Source organism: Procambarus clarkii, chromosome 29, assembly GCF_040958095.1.
Source record: "Procambarus clarkii isolate CNS0578487 chromosome 29, FALCON_Pclarkii_2.0, whole genome shotgun sequence".
In the NCBI taxonomy this organism is placed as follows: Eukaryota; Metazoa; Arthropoda; class Malacostraca; order Decapoda; family Cambaridae; genus Procambarus; species Procambarus clarkii.
Genome location: NC_091178.1, coordinates 1,008,020 through 1,028,496, shown reverse-complemented (window position 1 = coordinate 1,028,496; position 20,477 = coordinate 1,008,020). Strand labels below are relative to the sequence as shown.

General features: G+C 46.7%; 1 protein-coding gene across 34 annotated transcripts in view; it reads left to right on the top strand.

Annotated features, from left to right (window-relative positions):
- Positions 1 to 12,681: 12,681 nt before the first annotated feature.
- The window catches only part of LOC123764935 (microtubule-associated protein futsch), a 229,995-nt gene continuing 222,199 nt past the window's right edge, over positions 12,682 to 20,477 (top strand). For 24 of the 34 annotated variants that reach the window (XM_069333247.1, XM_069333246.1, XM_069333241.1 and 21 more), the window contains exons 1-2: positions 12,694 to 19,672; positions 19,954 to 19,994. In XM_069333247.1, coding sequence (XP_069189348.1) covers positions 12,913 to 19,672; positions 19,954 to 19,994 — 6,801 coding nt within the window. In that variant the 5' untranslated portion in view covers positions 12,694 to 12,912. Of the gene's footprint in view, positions 19,673 to 19,953; positions 19,995 to 20,477 lie in introns of all 34 variants that reach the window. The other 10 variants (XM_069333222.1, XM_069333231.1, XM_069333220.1 and 7 more) reach the window with 4 other exon arrangements.

The window sequence follows — 20,477 nt, the reverse complement described above, 5'->3', positions numbered from 1 at the left end:
AGACGAGCCTGTTGGGTTCTAAAAATCTATTGGCACACAGACTGTTGAAGTGACCTTCACGTTAATGACATGTTACGGTGCTGGCATCTGCCTCATCTCCATCTTCCCTCATGACAACTAAATAATTACCTCTCTATTCACTGTCTCAGAAACGCCTCATCGTATTGACTTCATAAAATAGTGACGTTTGATCTAGATATTGTGATAAATTGACCATTGTGGACCCATAGCAGCCTCTTGTTGGTAGTGTTGGTTGAGATGGAATGAGACGGTCTCGACTTGGATGAGAAAGAACCAATATATTCTCTTACAGGAAGCTCCGTGTGCCCATTGCCCGTTGTTTCTCGCCGGCGCATGGGATCGAACCCAGGACCACAGGATCACAAGTCCAGCGTGCTGTCCGCTCGGCCGACCGGCTCCGCTGACCATATTTTGTGTACCGTTCCTCCACCGTGGGCAGAGGTGGTGTTTGTTGATGGGTGTAGTGTGGTCCAGGGCCTCCACGTTCCTTGTGTGTGTGTGTAGAGGGTGTGACAAGTGTCACACGGTGTGACACTTGTCACACCCCAACTGTCAGCCAGCGTCTCCTCCTGTAGTGACGAGTCCGCCTAGTTTATTGCTCCATTAACACGTCATTCTGTGTGTGTGTGTGTGTGTGTGTGTGTGTGTGTGTGTGTGTGTGTGTGTGTGTGTGTGTGTGTGTGTGTGTGTGTGTGTACACAGGAGTCTGTGTTGCATCACTGGGAGTGTGCCACAGACAAGCAGGTGCTGGAGACGTGTTGGAGGCGTGAGTGAGCGTACGAACACAAGGGTGTTGAGGGGGAGTACTGCACTCCTCCACCTGTAGTGTTGCTCTTAACGTGTCGTCTTGAGGACCGTCTTCATGTCTTCATAATAAAATCGTAATATAATTACAAGAGACGTTTTTATTATTATTATTTTCTACCACAAACGTGGCCACACATTTACAATGCTAACTAGCACATTTACATTTTCTTCTGTCCTCCATGGACAGGGTGAAAGATGTGTCAAACATATAGTTCAGAGATTTATTGAACAACCACAGAAGGTGATCGTAGTGCTTTTAAACTGTTAGGCTCAGCTACATACATAAATACATAGATACACAGATTTGTGAATGCATTAATGTGAATTTATAATTGTGAAATGTAATTCTGATCAGCTTTATACTTTATACACATACATACATACACACATACATACATACATACATACATACATACATACATACATACATACATACATACATACATACATACATACATACATACATACATACATACACACTGTTATAAATAAAATGGCGGGCTTGCTATGGGGAAACTGGTACTATTAAGGGGTAAGGGTAGTTAGAAGACAGAGTTATCAAATATGGGAGAGCTAAAAGGCCCGGCCCCCAAAATAAACTATCCACAGTAATAATAACTTGCTACTAGACCATATATGTCAGTCTAAGGGTTGATCAATGCACTCCCACACAGGAAGAAGGGATACTCTGTTCTAAGGTACTTATTTATTAACCCCTTAACAGCCCCCATATACATTCACACCAATAACAATAATAATAATAACTTTACCACGCTACCTTACATTAAAAGCCTTGGTCCACATAACCAGGATACAAGGTTTTACACTGAACACAAGCTAGGGTAAAGCTCTACTATTGAATAACTTGAAGTTAGAGTCAGCTTAGGGTAGGGGACCACGTGGTTCCAATGGAACTTCCTTTAGAATAACTAGTAATATAAACCCTAAAAAAAACAAAATCTATTTGCAGTTCATGTTCCAGGAGAAAGTAATAGGACAAGACTAATATGAGCTGTGGGAGGGAAGGCTCTCAGCCTGCTAAGAGGAGTCTGAAGGCATCTAAGGTGTACTTGGTGGTTGGTCAGTAAGCTCTTGTAGTGACACGAATAATTATCCCAGGGTTGAGATGCCTCAAGCCAGCCCAGGAGGCAGCCAGCCAGAGGTCCAGGTGAGGACCAGGTGGTGGTGTTGGCCGGGGGCGTCAGGTGTGAGGGAAGAACGGTCCACACCAGGAGAATAACCACTTATACTCGTACATGTCCTGTGGCAGATGGCTTTCTGGACTCTCTTAATATTCCATTTAGTAAACTATGGTTTCACGCGGGTCACAGGCTTTGGGTCATGTACATAGTGAATAACATCAAAGCTAGTGAATTGGAGGTGTGAAAGTGTATAGATTTTGATTTAGAGATAGATTTGTATCGATTTGATTTGTATAGATAGATTTGAAAGTGTATAGAAAGTCTATAGATTTAGTGGTGGTTAAGGTGGTGGTCGGCCATCAGTGAGGCGGACGTGTCAAAACTTAGTGGTAATGCACAACTTGTCGACGAGAGAGTTCCGAGTCGGGTCAGCGAACCATGCAAGTTGTTACAGCATAAATGGCTCTACATGACACAAGATATATTAATGGTTCATACTCTAGCTGGCTGTCATGGTCAGTGCAACATTTAGCCCACTCACACACTGACTGTTGTTGTTGTAATTGAGTGTAATGTTGAGTGTTACGAGAGAGGTGTTACTGTTGAGTGTTACGAGAGAGAGGTGTTACTGTTGGGTGTTACGAGAGAGGTGTTACTGTTGACTGTTACGAGAGAGGTGTTACTGTTGAGTGTTATAAGTGTTGCGTGTCATGTGAGTGATGCACAAGTTGTGGTGTGCAAGGTGCAGAGAGGAGAGTGTTGTGGTCAAGGTGAGGTGCCTCACCCGCGCTTGGCGGCGGCCACACCTGCACCTACACGCGCTTGACGGCGGCCACACCTGCACCTACACGCGCTTGATGGCGGCCACACCTGCACCTACCCGCGCTTGACGGCGGCCACACCTGCACCTACACCCTACACTGTTAGGGCCACGCGCTGCGGCGTCCGGCTCCTGCTCTCCCGTCACGCCCCTCCACCTATCTTGACCGTTGACGGGAAGACGGGCAAAGTTTACCTCGTATTGTCCTGGACATTTCCTGGACATTCGACTTATCCGATATAACCGATACTGCTTTTGGGAACTTGGCTTAATGCGATCTTCGCGTGAGGAGGAGTGATAGTATCGGGGTTGTGTGAGACCTCTCTAACACACAAGGGCACATGTGAGGTCTGGCAGGAAGCTCTATTGCTGCTGTGTTATTGTTCTCTTATATTTAGGTGTTTGTTACGTGATGGGTCCCTGTTTACAGTGTCACATGATGGGTCCCTGTTTACAGTGTCACATGATGGGTCTCTGTTTACAGTATCACATGATGGGTCTCTGTTTACAGTGTCACATGATGAGTCTCTGTTTACAGTATCACATGATGGGTCTCTGTTTACAGTATCACATGATGGGTCTCTGTTTACAGTGTCACATGATGGGTCTCTGTTTACAGTATCACATGATGGGTCTCTGTTTACAGTTTGTTGACGTGATGGGTCTCTGTTTACAGTGTCACATGATGGGTCTCTGTTTACAGTATCACATGATGGGTCTCTGTTTACAGTATCACATGATGGGTCTCTGTTTACAGTATCACATGATGGGTCTCTGTTTACAGTTTGTTGACGTGATGGGTCTCTGTTTACAGTGTCACATGATGGGTCTCTGTTTACAGTATCACATGATGGGTCTCTGTTTACAGTATCACATGATGGGTCTCTGTTTACAGTATCACATGATGGGTCTCTGTTTACAGTTTGTTGACGTGATGGGTCTCTGTTTACAGTGTCACATGATGGGTCTCTGTTTACAGTATCACATGATGGGTCTCTGTTTACAGTATCACATGATGGGTCTCTGTTTACAGTTTGTTGACGTGATGGGTCTCTGTTTACAGTGTCACATGATGGGTCTCTGTTTACAGTATCACATGATGGGTCTCTGTTTACAGTGTCACATGATGGGTCTCTGTTTACAGTATCACATGATGGGTCTCTGTTTACAGTGTCACATGATGAGTCTCTGTTTACAGTATCACATGATGGGTCTCTGTTTACAGTATCACATGATGGGTCTCTGTTTACAGTGTCACATGATGGGTCTCTGTTTACAGTATCACATGATGGGTCTCTGTTTACAGTGTCACATGATGAGTCTCTGTTTACAGTGTCACATGATGGGTCTCTGTTTACAGTATCACATGATGGGTCTCTGTTTACAGTATCACATGATGGGTCTCTGTTTACAGTGTCACATGATGGGTCTCTGTTTACAGTATCACATGATGGGTCTCTGTTTACAGTGTCACATGATGAGTCTCTGTTTACAGTGTCACATGATGGGTCTCTGTTTACAGTATCACATGATGGGTCTCTGTTTACAGTGTCACATGATGGGTCTCTGTTTACAGTTTGTTACGTGATGGCAACGTTGACAATACTGGCCCCGTGTTGCCTGCCTTATGTGGCAACGTTGACAATACTGGTCCCGTGTTGCCTGCCTTAAGAGCTTGCCACTGGCGGTGCCAGCCTGGCAACTCAGTGTGGCAGACACGACCATACTGAGTTGCCACTGGCGGTGCCAGCCTGGCAACTCAGTGTGGCAGACACGACCATACTGGTAGCGAGGCGGTGGCGGTGGTGGTGGTGAAGAGCGCCCCGCGTGTCCCCGCGTTACGCCACCGACCGCCGCTGGGAGGCGCGGCGGCCGCCAGGAAGGCGTCCAGGTACAGTAATAGCGTCGTGTGAACCCCAGCAGTTGACGCCGCGTTCCCCCGCGGCGGTGACGGCCTTCACACACACTTGTGGCAGCTGCGAGGGCGTGTGGTGCCCGCCCCGACCCTCCGCCCACGTCTCCAAATATGAGTGTGTGTGTGTGTGTGTGTGTGGTAGAAAGTACACTGTTGTCCCAGCAGGTGAGAACACTACAGTGTGCGCGGAGGGTGTAAGGGGGGGGGGGGTCATGGGGCGAGAGGGGGGGGGGGCTGGGCGTCGGGTGTCAGCTGGCGTAGAGCACTGTCTTGCCCGGCCAGGTGTCATGTGGACTGACTCACCCAACCCTAGGTTGTCTTCCCTCCCCACTATCCCCCACCCACTCCCCTCTCCCCATTCACACCGCTCCCACACCTCACATTATCCCCACCCACAACCCCATAAACACCGCCCCCACCCACACACCTCTCCCCCACCCACAAATACTGCCCCCACCCACACACCTCTCCCCCACCCACACAACTCTCCCCCACCCACACACTTCTCCCCCACCCACACACCTCTCCCCCACCCACACTCGTCATATACATCCTGTCCCACTTTTCATTTGATAAATGATTTTAATTTCTATAATAATGGCAATAATAATTACGATTGTAGTGACGTTATCTAGGCGTCATGTTGACCTGTTTGTTCCTCTAGAGTGTAGAGCAGGGGTTCTCAAGCTGGGGTAGCCCTCCCCTAGTGTGAGAACCCCTGCTGGAGCCCCGGCACCATCCTGTGACCCCCAGCTGCAGGCGAGCAGGAGTGGATAAATATCACTATGCATCACTTTTCCTTCCTCAACATAAACTGTTGAAAGAATGATTCTGAACACAAATGGGGATATATTGGAATCCATCATGTAACAAGGTATGATTGAAATAATGGTCAGGACGGGACAGCTGTTCCCGCCATACTGCTAGGATAGCGGCCCACATGGTAATAATGAAGTGCGAGGTAATAATGAAGTGCGGGGTCGAACCCGGGACCACAGGATCACAAGTCCAGCGTGCTGTCCGCTCGGCCGACCGGCTCCCTATGTTTAATTTCAATTCAATTGAGAAGCGGCTGCCACACCCCATTACATTCGTTACTACAAGAATATTGTGATATTAAAGACTTGATAATTACTAATTAGGATCGCCAGGGTGTTTTTTTTGGGGGGGAAACTACAGTCTTTTTTTTATATAAAACTTTAGTGTTAGTTTGTCGAAAGGTGAACGTTATGTTAAGAGGACGAAGGGTATTAGTTACATTTTTTTGTTCAGATATGAAGAACTCTTGTATATATAAATAAAATATAAAAATGCAATTTTTATTTCGTAGTTAAATATAATAATAATAACAATAAAAATAATAATAATAATAATAATAATATTTTATTCCGGAAAAGTACATACATCGAAGCAGAGCTACAAACATACTGTTGTATTTATAGATAGAGGTAGTACATACAATACCTAAAGCCACTAGTACGCATAGCGTTCCGGGCTAATGTTAGTTATATTACGGGCATATATTTGTTAGTTACTGTTTAGTGTGTAAAGATGGACCATTGGACGGCAACGTTAAGGGTTGCCGCCGGAAGCCTTGTAGTCACTCGGCTCTCCAGTGATACTTGCTGTGCTGGGCATTGGGTAATGCATTAGTACGAAAAGACAGGAAGTTATAGTCATCCTTTTAAAAAGGTTACTATTGAACCCATTTTCTTCTTATTTTACAGAAAACTGAAACATAAGAAGGGTTAGCTAAAGGAATGTAGGTTAACTAATTAGATATAACGTGTATATATATATATATATATATATATATATATATATATATATATATATATATATATATATATATATATATATATATATATATGTCGTACCTAGTAGCCAGAACTCACTTCTCAGCCTACTATGCAAGGCCCGATTTGCCTAATAAGCCAAGTTTTCATGAATTAATGTTTTTTCGTCTACCTAACCTACCTAACCTAACCTAACCTAGCTTTTTTTGGCTACCTAACCTAACCTTACCTATAAAGATAGGTTAGATTAGGTTAGATAGGGTTGGTTAGGTTCGGTCATATATCTACGTTAATTTTAACTCCAATAAAAAAAAATTGACCTCATACGTAATGAAATGGGAAGCTTTATCATTTCATAAGAAAAAAATTATATAAAATATATTAATTCAGGAAAACTTGGCTTATTAGGCAAATCGGGCCTTGCATAGTAGGCTGAGAAGTGAGTTCTGGCTACTAGGTACGACATATATATATATATATATATATATATATATATATATATATATATATATATATATACATACATACATACATACATACATACACGTATATAAACAAAATTCTCACAGTTCAACCAGATTTAATGTATTACTGTTTTATTTATGTGTGTAATATTGTTCTTAACATATTAAAGATACAAATACAAGAGGTTCGTAGTGGTTGTGTTGAAGGGTTGGCATGTGAGTGGAGACGTGGTGTAGGTGGGTGGGCGGCAGCAAGTGGGTGACGGAGTAAGCACAGTGCCGGGCCCTCAGGTACAGTGCTGCCAAGAGCACTGACTCATTTAGGAGGAGGAGTCAAGATACCAGTGACAGTTGGTGTTTTATATTCAGCTACCTGGAACCAAAAGTTTCAAGCAGCACGGGCTATGGTGACCCCGTAGTGGACTTACCTGGCACAGTATTACAGAGGGGAAGGGAGATACCCACAAGACTGGAATACATCATGACGCACACAGGTACTACACCACACAACACCCGCACTACTACCAACACTGGACGAACCACTACCACAACAACACACCCTGGACCAGGCCTACTACCATGGACCTGGGTGGAGAGGGGGAGAACTACCAAAGCCCACTAGAAGTGACACGCAATATGGGAAATCATTCATATTTGCAAATATACAAGGCTTAAAGTCAAAATCAAAAAATAAAATTATGTTCTTAAATGGCCTTCTAATAGAATCGAACTCAATATTTGGTGCATTTACAGAAATCCACAGAAAAGACTACATGGATTGTGAAATCTGGATCCTAAATTATAATCTATATAGATGTGGCAGAGTAATTAGGTCAAGTGGAGGCGTAGATCTGTATGTTAAAGGGGAACTAGCATGCACAGAGCTCCAGAACTCGACCAATGAGGTGGTAGAGGTACTTTGAATCAAGGTAAAAAATATAAAACTAATTATTATTCTAATATACAAACCGCCAGATGCAACAGTTGAGGAATTCACAGAGGAGATGCACAAAATAGAGAATATCCTTGATAACCTTGCAAACCCAGTACCAGACATTATCTTCCTTGGAGACTTCAATCTACCCAGTTTAAAATGGAGAATAGTAAACAATAACATTATAGAAGGAAATCAACTTGGAAATAACCAACCACAGGTCAGAGAACTACTGAGATTCTGTGACAAATTCTCGCTCAGTCAGCAGATTACAGAAGCAACTAGGAACGAAAACACGCTGGACCTGATATTCACAAACAATGATGAGCTACTCAGAGACATTACAATCTCAGGTACTACATACACAGACCACAAGCTCATTGAAGTGCAAACTAACATTAATAACGGTAGTAGGCCCAAGAGAAACAACAAGCAAGAAGAGTTATTCAATATATTCAATTTCAATAATAAGAGGATCGACTGGGAAAAAATAAATATAGACCTCGCAACCATTCAATGGGAGACGGTCTTAAGCGACAAAACTCCCACACAGGGAATAGCTCAACTGACAGCTGAAGCTTACAAGGTCTGCTTGAAGCACGTGCCTGTGAGGAGGGGCAGAAAGAGCACCACTCTAGAAAGAGAACGCAGACGACTGTACAGAAGGACAACAATTACCGAAATACTTAAACACGATTATCACAAGTAAGGAAAATAAATTTAAACAGTGAGATCGAAGAAATAGAGCAGATGCTGTAGCAATCATACGAGTCTGAGGAAATGGAATTGGAACAGAAAGCTACACAGTAGAAAATGTAAAGAAAAATAATTTGTTTACATATGCAAATTCAAAATCGAAAGACCTCCAACAGTATTGGATCTTTACTTATAATTGAAGGTTCCTACACAGTGAACAACAAAGAAATTAGTGAAATTCTAAAATACCATTATGAGGCTATGTTTAGCACCCCAATAAACAACATGAAAGACCGCTGTTTATGAATGACATCCAAGCTCCAGATAATATAACCGATGCAGGAGAATATATATAACCGATATTAACACGAACTCTGAAAGACATTGAGAAAGAGAAAAACTCTGAAGAAAGCTCTGAAGAAAGAGAAATTGACAACATGCCCATGTACTTGGCCCCAAGTCCTCACTTGTAGAATTCAATATTGACAAAAAAGTGTAAAGTACCAGTAGCGCGAGCACTGTGTGTAGTACAGACAGAGCCTGGATACAGGGCAGATACCAGCAGCACTTAAATCAGCAGATATAACCCCTCTGCACAAGGAAGGTAGTAAAGCTCTGGTAAAAAACTATAGACCAGTTGCACTAACATCACACATAATGAAAGCCTTTGAAAGAGTGATTAGTAATCAAATTTCCAGTTTTATGGAAAATAATGAACTTCACAACGCAGGATTTAGAGCGGGAAGATCCTAGCTGTCACAATTACTCAACCACTATGACAGAATCCCATAAGCCTTAGTGGAAAAGCAAAATGTAGATGTTGTATACACAGACTTTGCAAAGGCTTTCGACAAATGTGACCATGGAGTTATAGCCCATCAAATGAGATCAATAGGAATAATGGGTAAAGTGAGGCGTTGGATCTTCAACTGTCTGTCAAACACAATACAGAGAGAGTGACGACCAATCAAGTAAAATCAAGACTGAACAAGCTTGATTTTACCTAATTTCACTCAAGCACAAGTGCTTGGGAGTACCCAGAGCACAGGTTCGAACCTTCCTCATGGCACCTTCCGATTTGCTTATTGATAAAAATCACGTTAATGTGATGTCTTTGTGAACCGTAAACATTGTAACCACAGTCGTGTGACGCATTGTGTCAGGTGGTTTACATGTGTACCTGGAGAGGGTATTAGGAGTACAGTACTACTCCCCGAGCCCTTCGTTTGTGTACTGTCCTCAGTATAATATCTCTAGTGTTCGTGTATACTTTAATTATTTTATCATAATGTGGACCATAAATGGGTAGTTGGATGTGAACCAATCTAGATTTGATGTAATTATTGAGGCTTGGAAGATGAGTGCGCGTTGTGTGAAGGGGTGGTGGCTGGTGGCTGCTCTTGGCACACTGCGACCACTTGGGGTTCTCACATATACGGAAATAAATTGTTATATTTCAGAATACAGATATTTGTCATTGGCCTTGAAGGGTTTCTGCTGCTTCTCGGAAAGTAAACATTATTTAGTAATGTGTAGTGTTGTTGGTGTTGCTTTAGGTGGCCACGACTGTAGTGGTGCCGTGTGTGCCCCGGTCTTTTCTTAAGGGTAAAAAGCAAAGTCTTACTGCTAAATTAACGTCGTCTGTTAGCGGAAAAGAATGTGTCTTGCGGCGAATAAACACAATGATGGGTAGAGGATTAGGGAGGCAAGCACGGGCCCTGCCCCACACACAGAACACTGGAAAACCAAGCAAGATAAAGGTAAAACAAGGCTCCTCCTAAATTGGTACCCAAATGGGCAAAAACGTCTTCCAGAGCAGGAGCCAGTCGACCACACCCCCCAAGAAACCCAGCCCGGCAGCTCTCGGCCACCCGACCACCCAGAAAATGTGGACAAATCTATCACTTCCCCTGTGACCTTCCCAACCACTTGGGCTGGACGGTAGAGCGATGGTCTCGCTTCATGCAGGTTGGCGTTCAATCCCCGACATTCTAAGATGCTGGGCACCCATTCCTTTCCCCCGTCCCATCCCAAATCCTTATCCTGATCCCTTCCGAGCGCTACATAGTCTTAATAGCTTGGCGCTTTCTCCTTGATAGTTCCCTTCCCCTGTGGCCCGGGGCGATAAGTACGTGAGGCGTCGTAACAATCCGGACCGTCGGGTAGGAATGCATGAGACCCAAAGGGTAAAATCGCGTGAGGAGTTACTCTTACACCACCGGGACCACCGTAAGTACTGAAGGGAAGTTCAGTGTCACATGTAAGAGTGGAACGTGTAGGGGCTAGCGGGGAGGAGCCGCGGTGGGACCTTCCACCAGTGTCGGTGGCAGGTGGCCGAGCCAAGGACTGACCTCAAGGATGCAACCCACTTGATGTCACTTGAGTAACTCTAAACTATCTAATTACTGCTCTTTAACGAGGAAATAATGCAGGTGAGTGATGTGGTGGGTGGAGCAGCGTGTAGGTGGTGGGTGTTGGGGTGTCGTCGACCCCACATCAGCAACAAGTTAAGAGTGTAACAGTGGTGAAGGTGAGGCATTGTGTAGGTGGCACAGTGGTGAAGGTGAGGCATTGTGTAGGTGGCACAGTGGTGAAGGTGAGGCATTGTGTAGGTGGCACAGTGGTGAAGGTGAGGCATTGTGTAGGTGGCACAGTAGTGAAGGTGAGGCATTGTGTAGGTGGCACAGTGGTGAAGGTGAGGCATTGTGTAGGTGGCACAGTGGTGAAGGTGAGGCATTGTGTAGGTGGCACAGTGGTGAAGGTGAGGCATTGTGTAGGTGACACAGTGGTGAAGGTGAGGCATTGTGTAGGTGGCACAGTGGTGAAGGTGAGGCATTGTGTAGGTGACACAGTGGTGAAGGTGAGGCATTGTGTAGGTGACACAGTGGTGAAGGTGAGGCATTGTGTAGGTGACACAGTGGTGAAGGTGAGGCATTGTGTAGGTGACACAGTGGTGAAGGTGAGGCATTGCGTAGGTGGCACAGTGGTGAAGGTGAGGCATTGTGTAGGTGGCACAGTGGTGAAGGTGAGGCATTGTGTAGGTGGCACAGTGGTGAAGGTGAGGCATTGTGTAGGTGACACAGTGGTGAAGGTGAGGCATTGTGTTGGTGGCACAGTGGTGAAGGTGAGGCATTGTGTAGGTGACACAGTGGTGAAGGTGAGGCATTGTGTAGGTGACACAGTGGTGAAGGTGAGGCATTGTGTAGGTGACACAGTGGTGAAGGTGAGGCATTGTGTAGGTGGCACAGTGGTGAAGGTGAGGCATTGTGTAGGTGGCACAGTGGTGAAGGTGAGGCATTGTGTAGGTGGCACAGTGGTGAAGGTGAGGCATTGTGTAGGTGGCACAGTGGTGAAGGTGAGGCATTGTGTAGGTGACACAGTGGTGAAGGTGAGGCATTGTCTAGGTGACACAGTGGTGAAGGTGAGGCATTGAGTAGGTGACACAGTGGTGAAGGTGAGGCATTGTGTAGGTGGCACAGTGGTGAAGGTGAGGCATTGTGTAGGTGGCACAGTGGTGAAGGTGAGGCATTGTCTAGGTGACACAGTGGTGAAGGTGAGGCATTGTGTAGGTGACACAGTGGTGAAGGTGAGGCATTGTGTAGGTGGCACAGTGGTGAAGGTGAGGCATTGTGTAGGTGACACAGTGGTGAAGGTGAGGCATTGTGTAGGTGACACAGTGGTGAAGGTGAGGCATTGTGTAGGTGGCACAGTGGTGAAGGTGAGGCATTGTGTAGGTGGCACAGTGGTGAAGGTGAGGCATTGTGTAGGTGACACAGTGGTGAAGGTGAGGCATTGTGTAGGTGACACAGTGGTGAAGGTGAGGCATTGTGTAGGTGGCACAGTGGTGAAGGTGAGGCATTGTGTAGGTGACACAGTGGTGAAGGTGAGGCATTGTGTAAGTTTGTGCAGTTTTAAGAAAATGTTTCACGGTGTAAGGGGCATCAGCGGCTGGGTTCGGGGGGGGAGCAGGCCTCGTGCCAGAGGTGTGGGGAGATACTGGGTGTAGGAGGAGGGGGGGGGGGCCACGAACCATCGGGCAGTGCCACGTGCTATTTTGAACTGGTGGAGTTTGGGTGGCTAGCGTGCCAAGCCCAACAGTGGCCCTCCGACCACGGCCGCGTCGCCTCACCTCACCTGGGTCTCCCCGTTCGTGACCCAGTGTGCCTTCACCTTCGGGGGGTCACGGTTGTTCCCTGACACCGTGTCATAGCGCTGATAACAGTGGACGAGTGCGTGTCATCACTCAGGTCGGTAACAAGCGTCAGTGGTGCCCAGGTTAATCTGTGTTGAGTGAAGTAGCTGAGTGAAGGAAAGAACATGAATCAAGTGAAGGCTTGGCTGGGCTCGCTGACATCCCAGCTGCCCGAGTGGTGCACCTCCAGAATACCCGAGTTACAGATGCCCAACATGCTCAACTGGAACATACCTAGGCCGAGTATGCCGGAGTGGAGACTGCCGCCACCATCAGAGTGGAGTTTGCCATCGCCTTCAGAGTGGAACTTAGATCGCCTTACTAGGTGGGACGAGCCCTTCCTGCCTGCGTGGTTACGTCCTTCCCACTGGCGCCAGCAGGTGCGGGATGCACTGTTATGGGTATGGATGATATTCATATCTTTCCTGGCAGCCCGAGAAGACCCGGAGCAGCAGCCGCAGCTTCACCAGGAGACTGTTGACGTTCAAGAAGAGTGTGAGGTGGAGGATGCTCTCGACAGTGAGCTGCGGGATGCCTTCCAGACGGTGGAGGCGGAAGAGGAAGATGAAGGTGAGGGGTGGAGAGGGGGATTTGGGGAGAGGGGTGGACTGACGCGTTACCCGGGAATTGAAAACTTGTTGGCACAACCCCCCACAGCCACTCTACCGACACCACGCCCTCGCCTGCCACGCACACCTCTTACCGATATCGTAAACAAACAAGGAGCTGTCAGGCAGGACATTTGCGAAGAACAAAAAGAAAGTGTATCTGATGAACGAAGTATTGAGAATGAAGCTGTTGCAAGCGGCGACGATAAAGACGCTCTGTGGAAATCACTCTTGGCAAGGTACACAGATGATGATTCTCTGGCCGAGACTGATCAAAATGACCAATCTCTTGAAGAAGGTCCAGAGTTTGTCGGTACGGCGGAGGAGATTGTTGAAAGATACGCCTCCAAGTTCGAGCCTGAGGAAGCTGGCGAAAGAAGCCAAGTGCCTACTGAAGAATTCACTGTCAAGCTTGGTAACCGACTGGAGGAGTACTTGTCTCGCATGGAGGAGGACGAGGACGACTCTGAAAGTAAAATTGATCTTGCCAGAGATCAAACAAAGGTTGTTGTAGAGAGAGAAATATTCCATGATGCAAAGAGGTCGATCACAGAAGCCAGTGAGAATGACGACCTGGGATGTATACTGGAAGCTAGAGATATCGAGACAGAACTTGAAGAATTTCAAGACATCGACACCGAGGGCTATGATAAAAACCGTATTTTTATTCTTATTGAAGACGAGGAAAGTGAGGATGATCGTCGTCAATTTAATGACATCTCCGAGTCATCCGATGTGGACCCGTCAGACACACCAGCCTTAGGACTGGAACACAGTGGCTCCATCAACGCGTCAAACAAAACTGAAACACTGGAACTGATGGAAGTAGAGGACGTTTATGTGGAGGCTAAAGCAGAGGACAAAATTCGTGAGACTATAGAGCGACGTGAACTCCATAGTGAAGCTAGAGTTGAGCAAACAGAACCTATATTTGATAAAAGTACAGCAATTGCGGATAATGCTGCAGCAATATCACAGGAAGATATAATATTTCGACAGGAAGGTGAGATGAGTCTTATGGGCACAGAAAGCCAAGGAATGGAGGAGGATGTTATAACTATTGATGAAGTATCTGACATTAAAGATCAGTCAGCAGAGGAGAGGAAAGACATGACGGTTGAAGATGAGCATAAACGTGCAGATGAAAGCATTAGAGAAACTAAAGAGCTAACTACAGGTGCCACCCAGGCTGCCATTCCTCCCACCATAACGTCACAAGGAAAGGTAGGGTCCTTTCCGCGTTCATGTGTCACTATTAAATTTAGCGGGGTCGTAGTGGACAGGGACACGTCTGAAGAAGAGGAGACAGGTCCCGCTGAGAGTGATAACGATGACACTAGATCACAGGAGAAACTGAAGTTTACACCTGATGGAAATGCCATACCTGAGGAGGTAAAGTTGTTGACTGAGGTAAATGCTGAAGAACACAAAATGACAGAAACCATTGAAATGGAATCACCCTTTGAGACAATACAAAAGTCTGAAGCATTACATGAAGTATTGCCTGAAATATTGCTCTTTGAGACAGATGCTAATAAGCAAGAAACAGAGCAAAAGTCAGAAGACCTTTCTGAAGTAATGTCTAAAATAGCACCCTTAGAGATAGTTGTAAATGAGCAAGAACCAGAACTCGAGTTAAAAGGATTATCTGAAGAATCAGCCTTGGAGGCAGTTGTAAATAAACAAGAGCTAGAACTAGAGTCCAAAGAACTACCTGAAGAAGCACCCTTAGAGGCAATTGTAAATACGCAAGAACCAGAGCTGGAGTCTGAAGGATTACTTGAAGAAGCTCCCATAGAATCAGTTGTAAACAAGCAAGAACCAGAGCTGGAGTCTGAAGGATTACTTGAAGAAGCTCCCATAGAATCAGTTGTAAACAAGCAAGAACCAGACCTGGAGTCTGAAGGATTACTTGAAGAAGCACCCTTAGAGGCAGTTGTAAATAAGGAAGAACCAGAGCTGGAGTCTGAAGGATTACTTGAAGAAGCTCCCATAGAATCAGTTGTAAACAAGCAAGAACCAGAGCTGGAGTCTGAAGGATTACTTGAAGAAGCTCCCATAGAATCAGTTGTAAACAAGCAAGAACCAGAGCTGGAGTCTGAAGGATTACTTGAAGAAGCACCCTTAGAAATAGTTGTAAATAAGGAAGAACCAGAGCTGGAGTCTGAAGGATTACCTAAGGAAGCATCAGTAGAGGCAGTGGTAAAGAAACACGAGTCAGAAGAAAAGATGATAGGAGTACATGAAGAAATTCCAACAGAAGCAACAACTGATAAGCAAGAATTTGAGGAAGCTTTACCACCAAAGGTAGTGATAGAACAAGACCTACGAGAAGAACAGCAGCTTCCAGACATAGGAATGGTGGATGAGGTAGAAAAACTGAAAGTACCATTAGAGGATAGAGTTGAGGATGAGTTACAAGAAAATGACATCAATCAGGAATATAAAGAGGCCTTTGAATCGGGGAAGAAAGAGAGGATAACTAATGTAGTTGAGGATAAAATAATAGGAGAGGATCTAGGTGGGGCTGATCCAACAGTTACAACAAGCAGTGAAAAATGTGAATCATTGGAAATGCCTTCATCTACTGATGAATTTCTACCAGTGGCTGATACAAAAACAATGAAATATGTACAAGGAATGAGCCTTGATGATATGTGGTCCAATACAGACAAGAAAGAGAATTTGTTAGATGAAGCCAGAGCTCCCACCCCAGACATTGAGCATTACTCTAAAGGCTCAAGGGTTGACCAGACTCATGACACACAAAGTGAACCCAGTGACTGTGACGCAGGGGATACTGTCATGGGTGGTCAGCCTCACCGGAAACTTTTAGATGATGATGCTGCTAATTCCTTCTGGGCAAGCTGGGGCACTTGTACATCTAGGGATGCAGTGCATAATGTGGCGTATGACACAGTCACTGACGAACCTTCAGCTGGGAAAAAAGGAGAAGCCAATAGTACTGAAGAAGAAATAGAGATGGAGAAGCAGGAGGATGAAATGAAGCAAGAGGAGGCGAGTGATCAAATTATGACGGAGGAGCTTGCTGGAGAGTATGAAGCAGGAATGAGAGATGAAGAAATGGAGGAGTTAGAGGTCACTCTATCACAAGCTGGAGATTGGACAAACAATGAAGACTTACCTAGTGTCAAAGAACGTGGTGTTGTAGAATCTCTAATAGAAGTGGGCGATGAAGACCTTATCTTAGCTACATCTTCAGCAGAAATTATGGAAGAAGATATTGAAGATGTTATGGAGGTAGATGTTGATGACAACATGGAAGAAGACGTTGAGATCGAAGTGTCAGACATTGAAGATATGCATGAACTGCTCGAGAGCCCAGTCATACCTCCTATAGATGACACAGATGACTACTTGGCAGAGGTTGCGGACTTGCTGGTGAAACCTCAGAGACGTAAAGACCCTCTGGACTCCTTAATGGCTGAGGCTGAGTTGACTGTAGAGACTGAAGATATGGCAGAGGACGCTGCAGTGCACCCTCTTTTAACGAAATATACATCAGTGCCAACAACTCTGACGAAAGAAGAAGAGACGGAACTTCAGATGTATTTGGCTGAAAATGACGATGCTAAGGAACTCGACATGGAAAAGTTTATGGCAATGCCGCCGACGCTTACAGACCAGGAGCAGCGGGAGCTAGATGAGGCTGTGAAGGAGCGGGAGCTTGTTCACCAAGCTGAGCGTCAGGACTTGGGACGGTTCTTAGAGATGCCAGCGGGTTTGACAGAACAGGAGCTACGGGAACTTCAGGAGCTGGAACATGAGGAAACTGAGCAGCCTTGGGAAAATAAAGAGACTAGTTTTGATGACTATCTCGCCATGCCCCATGCCCTCACGGAAGAGGAGGAGAGACTTTTAAAAGAGGGAGTTGATGAAGACATAGAATTTGAAAATGAAGAGGAATATCGTGAATACGTCAGGAACAAGTTTCTCAGCCAGCTTGAAGAGGAAGCCTATAATGTGGGTGAAGAGGATGACGAGTATGACTATGAGGAAGATTATGAAGATGACTACGAATATGAGGATGACTACGAGGAAGATGAAGACGAGGGTGAGGTAGAAGGGGAATATGTCATGGTTCAAGAGACGGGCGAGACTGAAGGCACTACTCGGGTCACTCCATCTTCTTCGGGTGTGGCTGGCACCTCTACCGTGGTTGAGGAGCCTGTCAATTCGGAAGCACAACCCACAGATCTAGAGAAGACTAAAAAGAGCCTATTCAGTTTCCCAAAAAGGAACGAGAAAGAGACGGCACCAGAAGAGGCAGCGGCTTCGTCTAAAAAGTTTTTTCACTTCGGCGGCCTTGGAGCAAAAAAGAAAAAGGGAGCTCCTGAATCATCCAACGATAAAAAGCTAGAAAATTTATCCAACAAAAAGTTTGATGGGGATGGCGGGGGGTCTGTGAGCTCTGCATTCTGTATTATACAACGAAAACTGAGAGAGCAAAGCGACCAGGACATGGCACTTGGCACAAAACGCCAAGTTGGAAAACGTTTGCATTTTAAAAATATCAATCAATCGAAATTTCAGAGGAAAGTTCTGTTGAAGAAAAAATGCAGCAGTAACACTGCTACAGATATTGATGGTCAGGTTCTCAATGGCAAACATTATATTTTACCTTTTAAAATGGGAAAAGTTTCCAAAACTTCATCGCACATAGAAAGTGAAAAATTGGAAGCTAATTGTAAGGATTTAGGACCTGATGTCGCTGAATTACAACAGGATTTCAAGTCTGAAAGAACTAGGAATCAAAGCAGTAATCTGTGTAATGATCCAACCAAAAATGAAGGTAACATGGCTGAAGTTTCCTTAGGAAAGACCGCTGGTGTCGACTTGCCTGATAGTTTAGACTGCTGTGAAGTCCCAGAAATTCTCATTGATTATGGTGAAGAAGAAGAAGTGGACGAAGAAATAGCTAAGGTTTTCATAGCGGCTCAGGTCACCGAGGGAAAGACAGGCGAGTCTCTCAAGGGAAGTGGGAGCCCCTTAGATGACGAGGAGGACTTCTGGCGGCAGTGGAGAAGCGAGGAGCAAGCCTGTGTGTCTGGTGCCAGAGACTCTGCCTCTCCCTGGCAGCTCAACCAGGATGAGCAGCATCCTCTTGCTCAGTATGACAAGGAACAGATAGAGATTGACTGCAGAGAGAAGAGTGGTGCAGCAGAGAGTGGTGCAGCGGAGAGTGGAGCAGCGGAGAGTGGTGCAGCGGAGAGTGGTGCAGCGGAGAGTGGTGCAGCGGAGAGTGGAGCAGCGGAGAGTGGTGCAGCGGAGAGTGGTGCAGCGGAGAGTGTTGCAGCGGAGAGTGGTGCAGCGGAGAGTGGTGCAGCGGAGAGTGGAGCAGCGGAGAGTGTTGCAGCGGAGAGTGGTGCAGCGGAGAGTGGTGCAGCGGAGAGTGGTACAGCGGAGAGTGGAGCAGCGGAGAGTGGAGCAGCGGAGAGTGGTGCAGCGGAGAGTGGTGCAGCGGAGAGTGGAGCAGCGGAGAGTGTTGCAGCGGAGAGTGGTGCAGCGGAGAGTGGTGCAGCGGAGAGTGGAGCAGCGGAGAGTGTTGCAGCGGAGAGTGTTGCAGTGGAGAGTGGTGCAGCGGAGAGTGGAGCAGCGGAGAGTGGTGCAGCGGAGAGTGGAGCAGCGGAGAGTGGTGCAGTGGAGAGTGGAGCAGCGGAGAGTGGTGCAGCGGAGAGTGGAGCAGCGGAGAGTGGTGCAGCGGAGAGTGGTGCAGCGGAGAGTGGAGCAGCGGAGAGTGGTGCAGCAGAGAGTGGAGCAGCGGAGAGTGGTGCAGCGGAGAGTGGAGCAGCGGAGAGTGGTGCAGCGGAGAGTGGTGCAGCGGAGAGTGGAGCAGCGGAGAGTGGTGCAGCGGAGAGTGGAGCAGCGGAGAGTGGTGCAGCGGAGAGTGGTGCAGCAGAGGGCGTATGTGATGAGGGGAGGAGAGAGTCCTTCACACCTGAGAGTGGTGACCCAGGATGTGTGGTGGCCAGTAACAGGTGTGGGGGCGGTGGCCACTACTCCACACATGTACACAAGGCCAGTTATAACACATGCACTGACAGTGAAAGAAGTGCCAATCCTGGCGTCACGAGTGCAGACACTTGTGCCGATGGCAGTAGTGAAGACGACCAAGTGCCAGGTGATGGAGTTGGTTCGTGTGAGAGACGTCACTCTGGTCCTGGCGAGGGTCACAACCACAGGAGCCAGGGGACTCCCAATTCCCCTGCCTTCACAGCATCACCACACCATACAAGCTCTTCGTTCCATCGGAAAGGTATGTTTAGCATTAATCTACCACAAAGGGCAGGAGGGTGCTGAGGGGTAGGGGAGGGGGGTTGTTGGGGTGGTGGTTGGGAGAAGTGGGTTGTTGGGGGTGGTGGCGGGGAAAAGTGGGTTGGTGGGGGTGGTGGGAGGACAGAGGGATAAGAGAGGAGATTGTTGGGGGAGTGGTGATGGTTGTGCTTTCTGTGCTTCTGTATTGTTCCACCGGAGCCTCACTGTTCTTGTTATGTTGCTGAGACTGGCCTCACTAACAGCATTCTCTTTGGGTTACAGGTTCCGCCATGTCCGACGTTGAGTCAGCAGACGACGTCGCCGTAAGTAATAATCAAGTGGATGCCGACTCCCTCGAGTTTGCTGTCAACACTAACCTGCCCCTGACGGCCACCAAGGCCTCCCCTGGGGGCGCTGCCCCTTCCCTCCAAGAACTAATTGAAGCAGAACTTAGTGTCAGACTTTTGCAGCCTGACTCCCTCGAACCCCCCGTTTCCCCAGCTCTCCATTCCCTCCTCAGTTGCGACTCCATAGAGCCCATATTGGCCCCGCACGGTCCTGCCCTCAGTTTAGACTCACTCACGAGCTTTGATCCCCTGAAGGACACTCCAAGCCAGGCTGACGAGGAAAGTGGTATAGACATTCTTTCCCCAACTAAACTTGACGATTTCAGTAACCCGGACTCTTTGGAGTCTTCTTCAGACCTGCCAGGGTCACCAACCCACTGTGCCCCGGAACCTCCTAGGAAGGGGGCCTTTGTCGGAGACACTAGTCAGCTTTTGCTTATTGAAGATCTGTCATCTCCA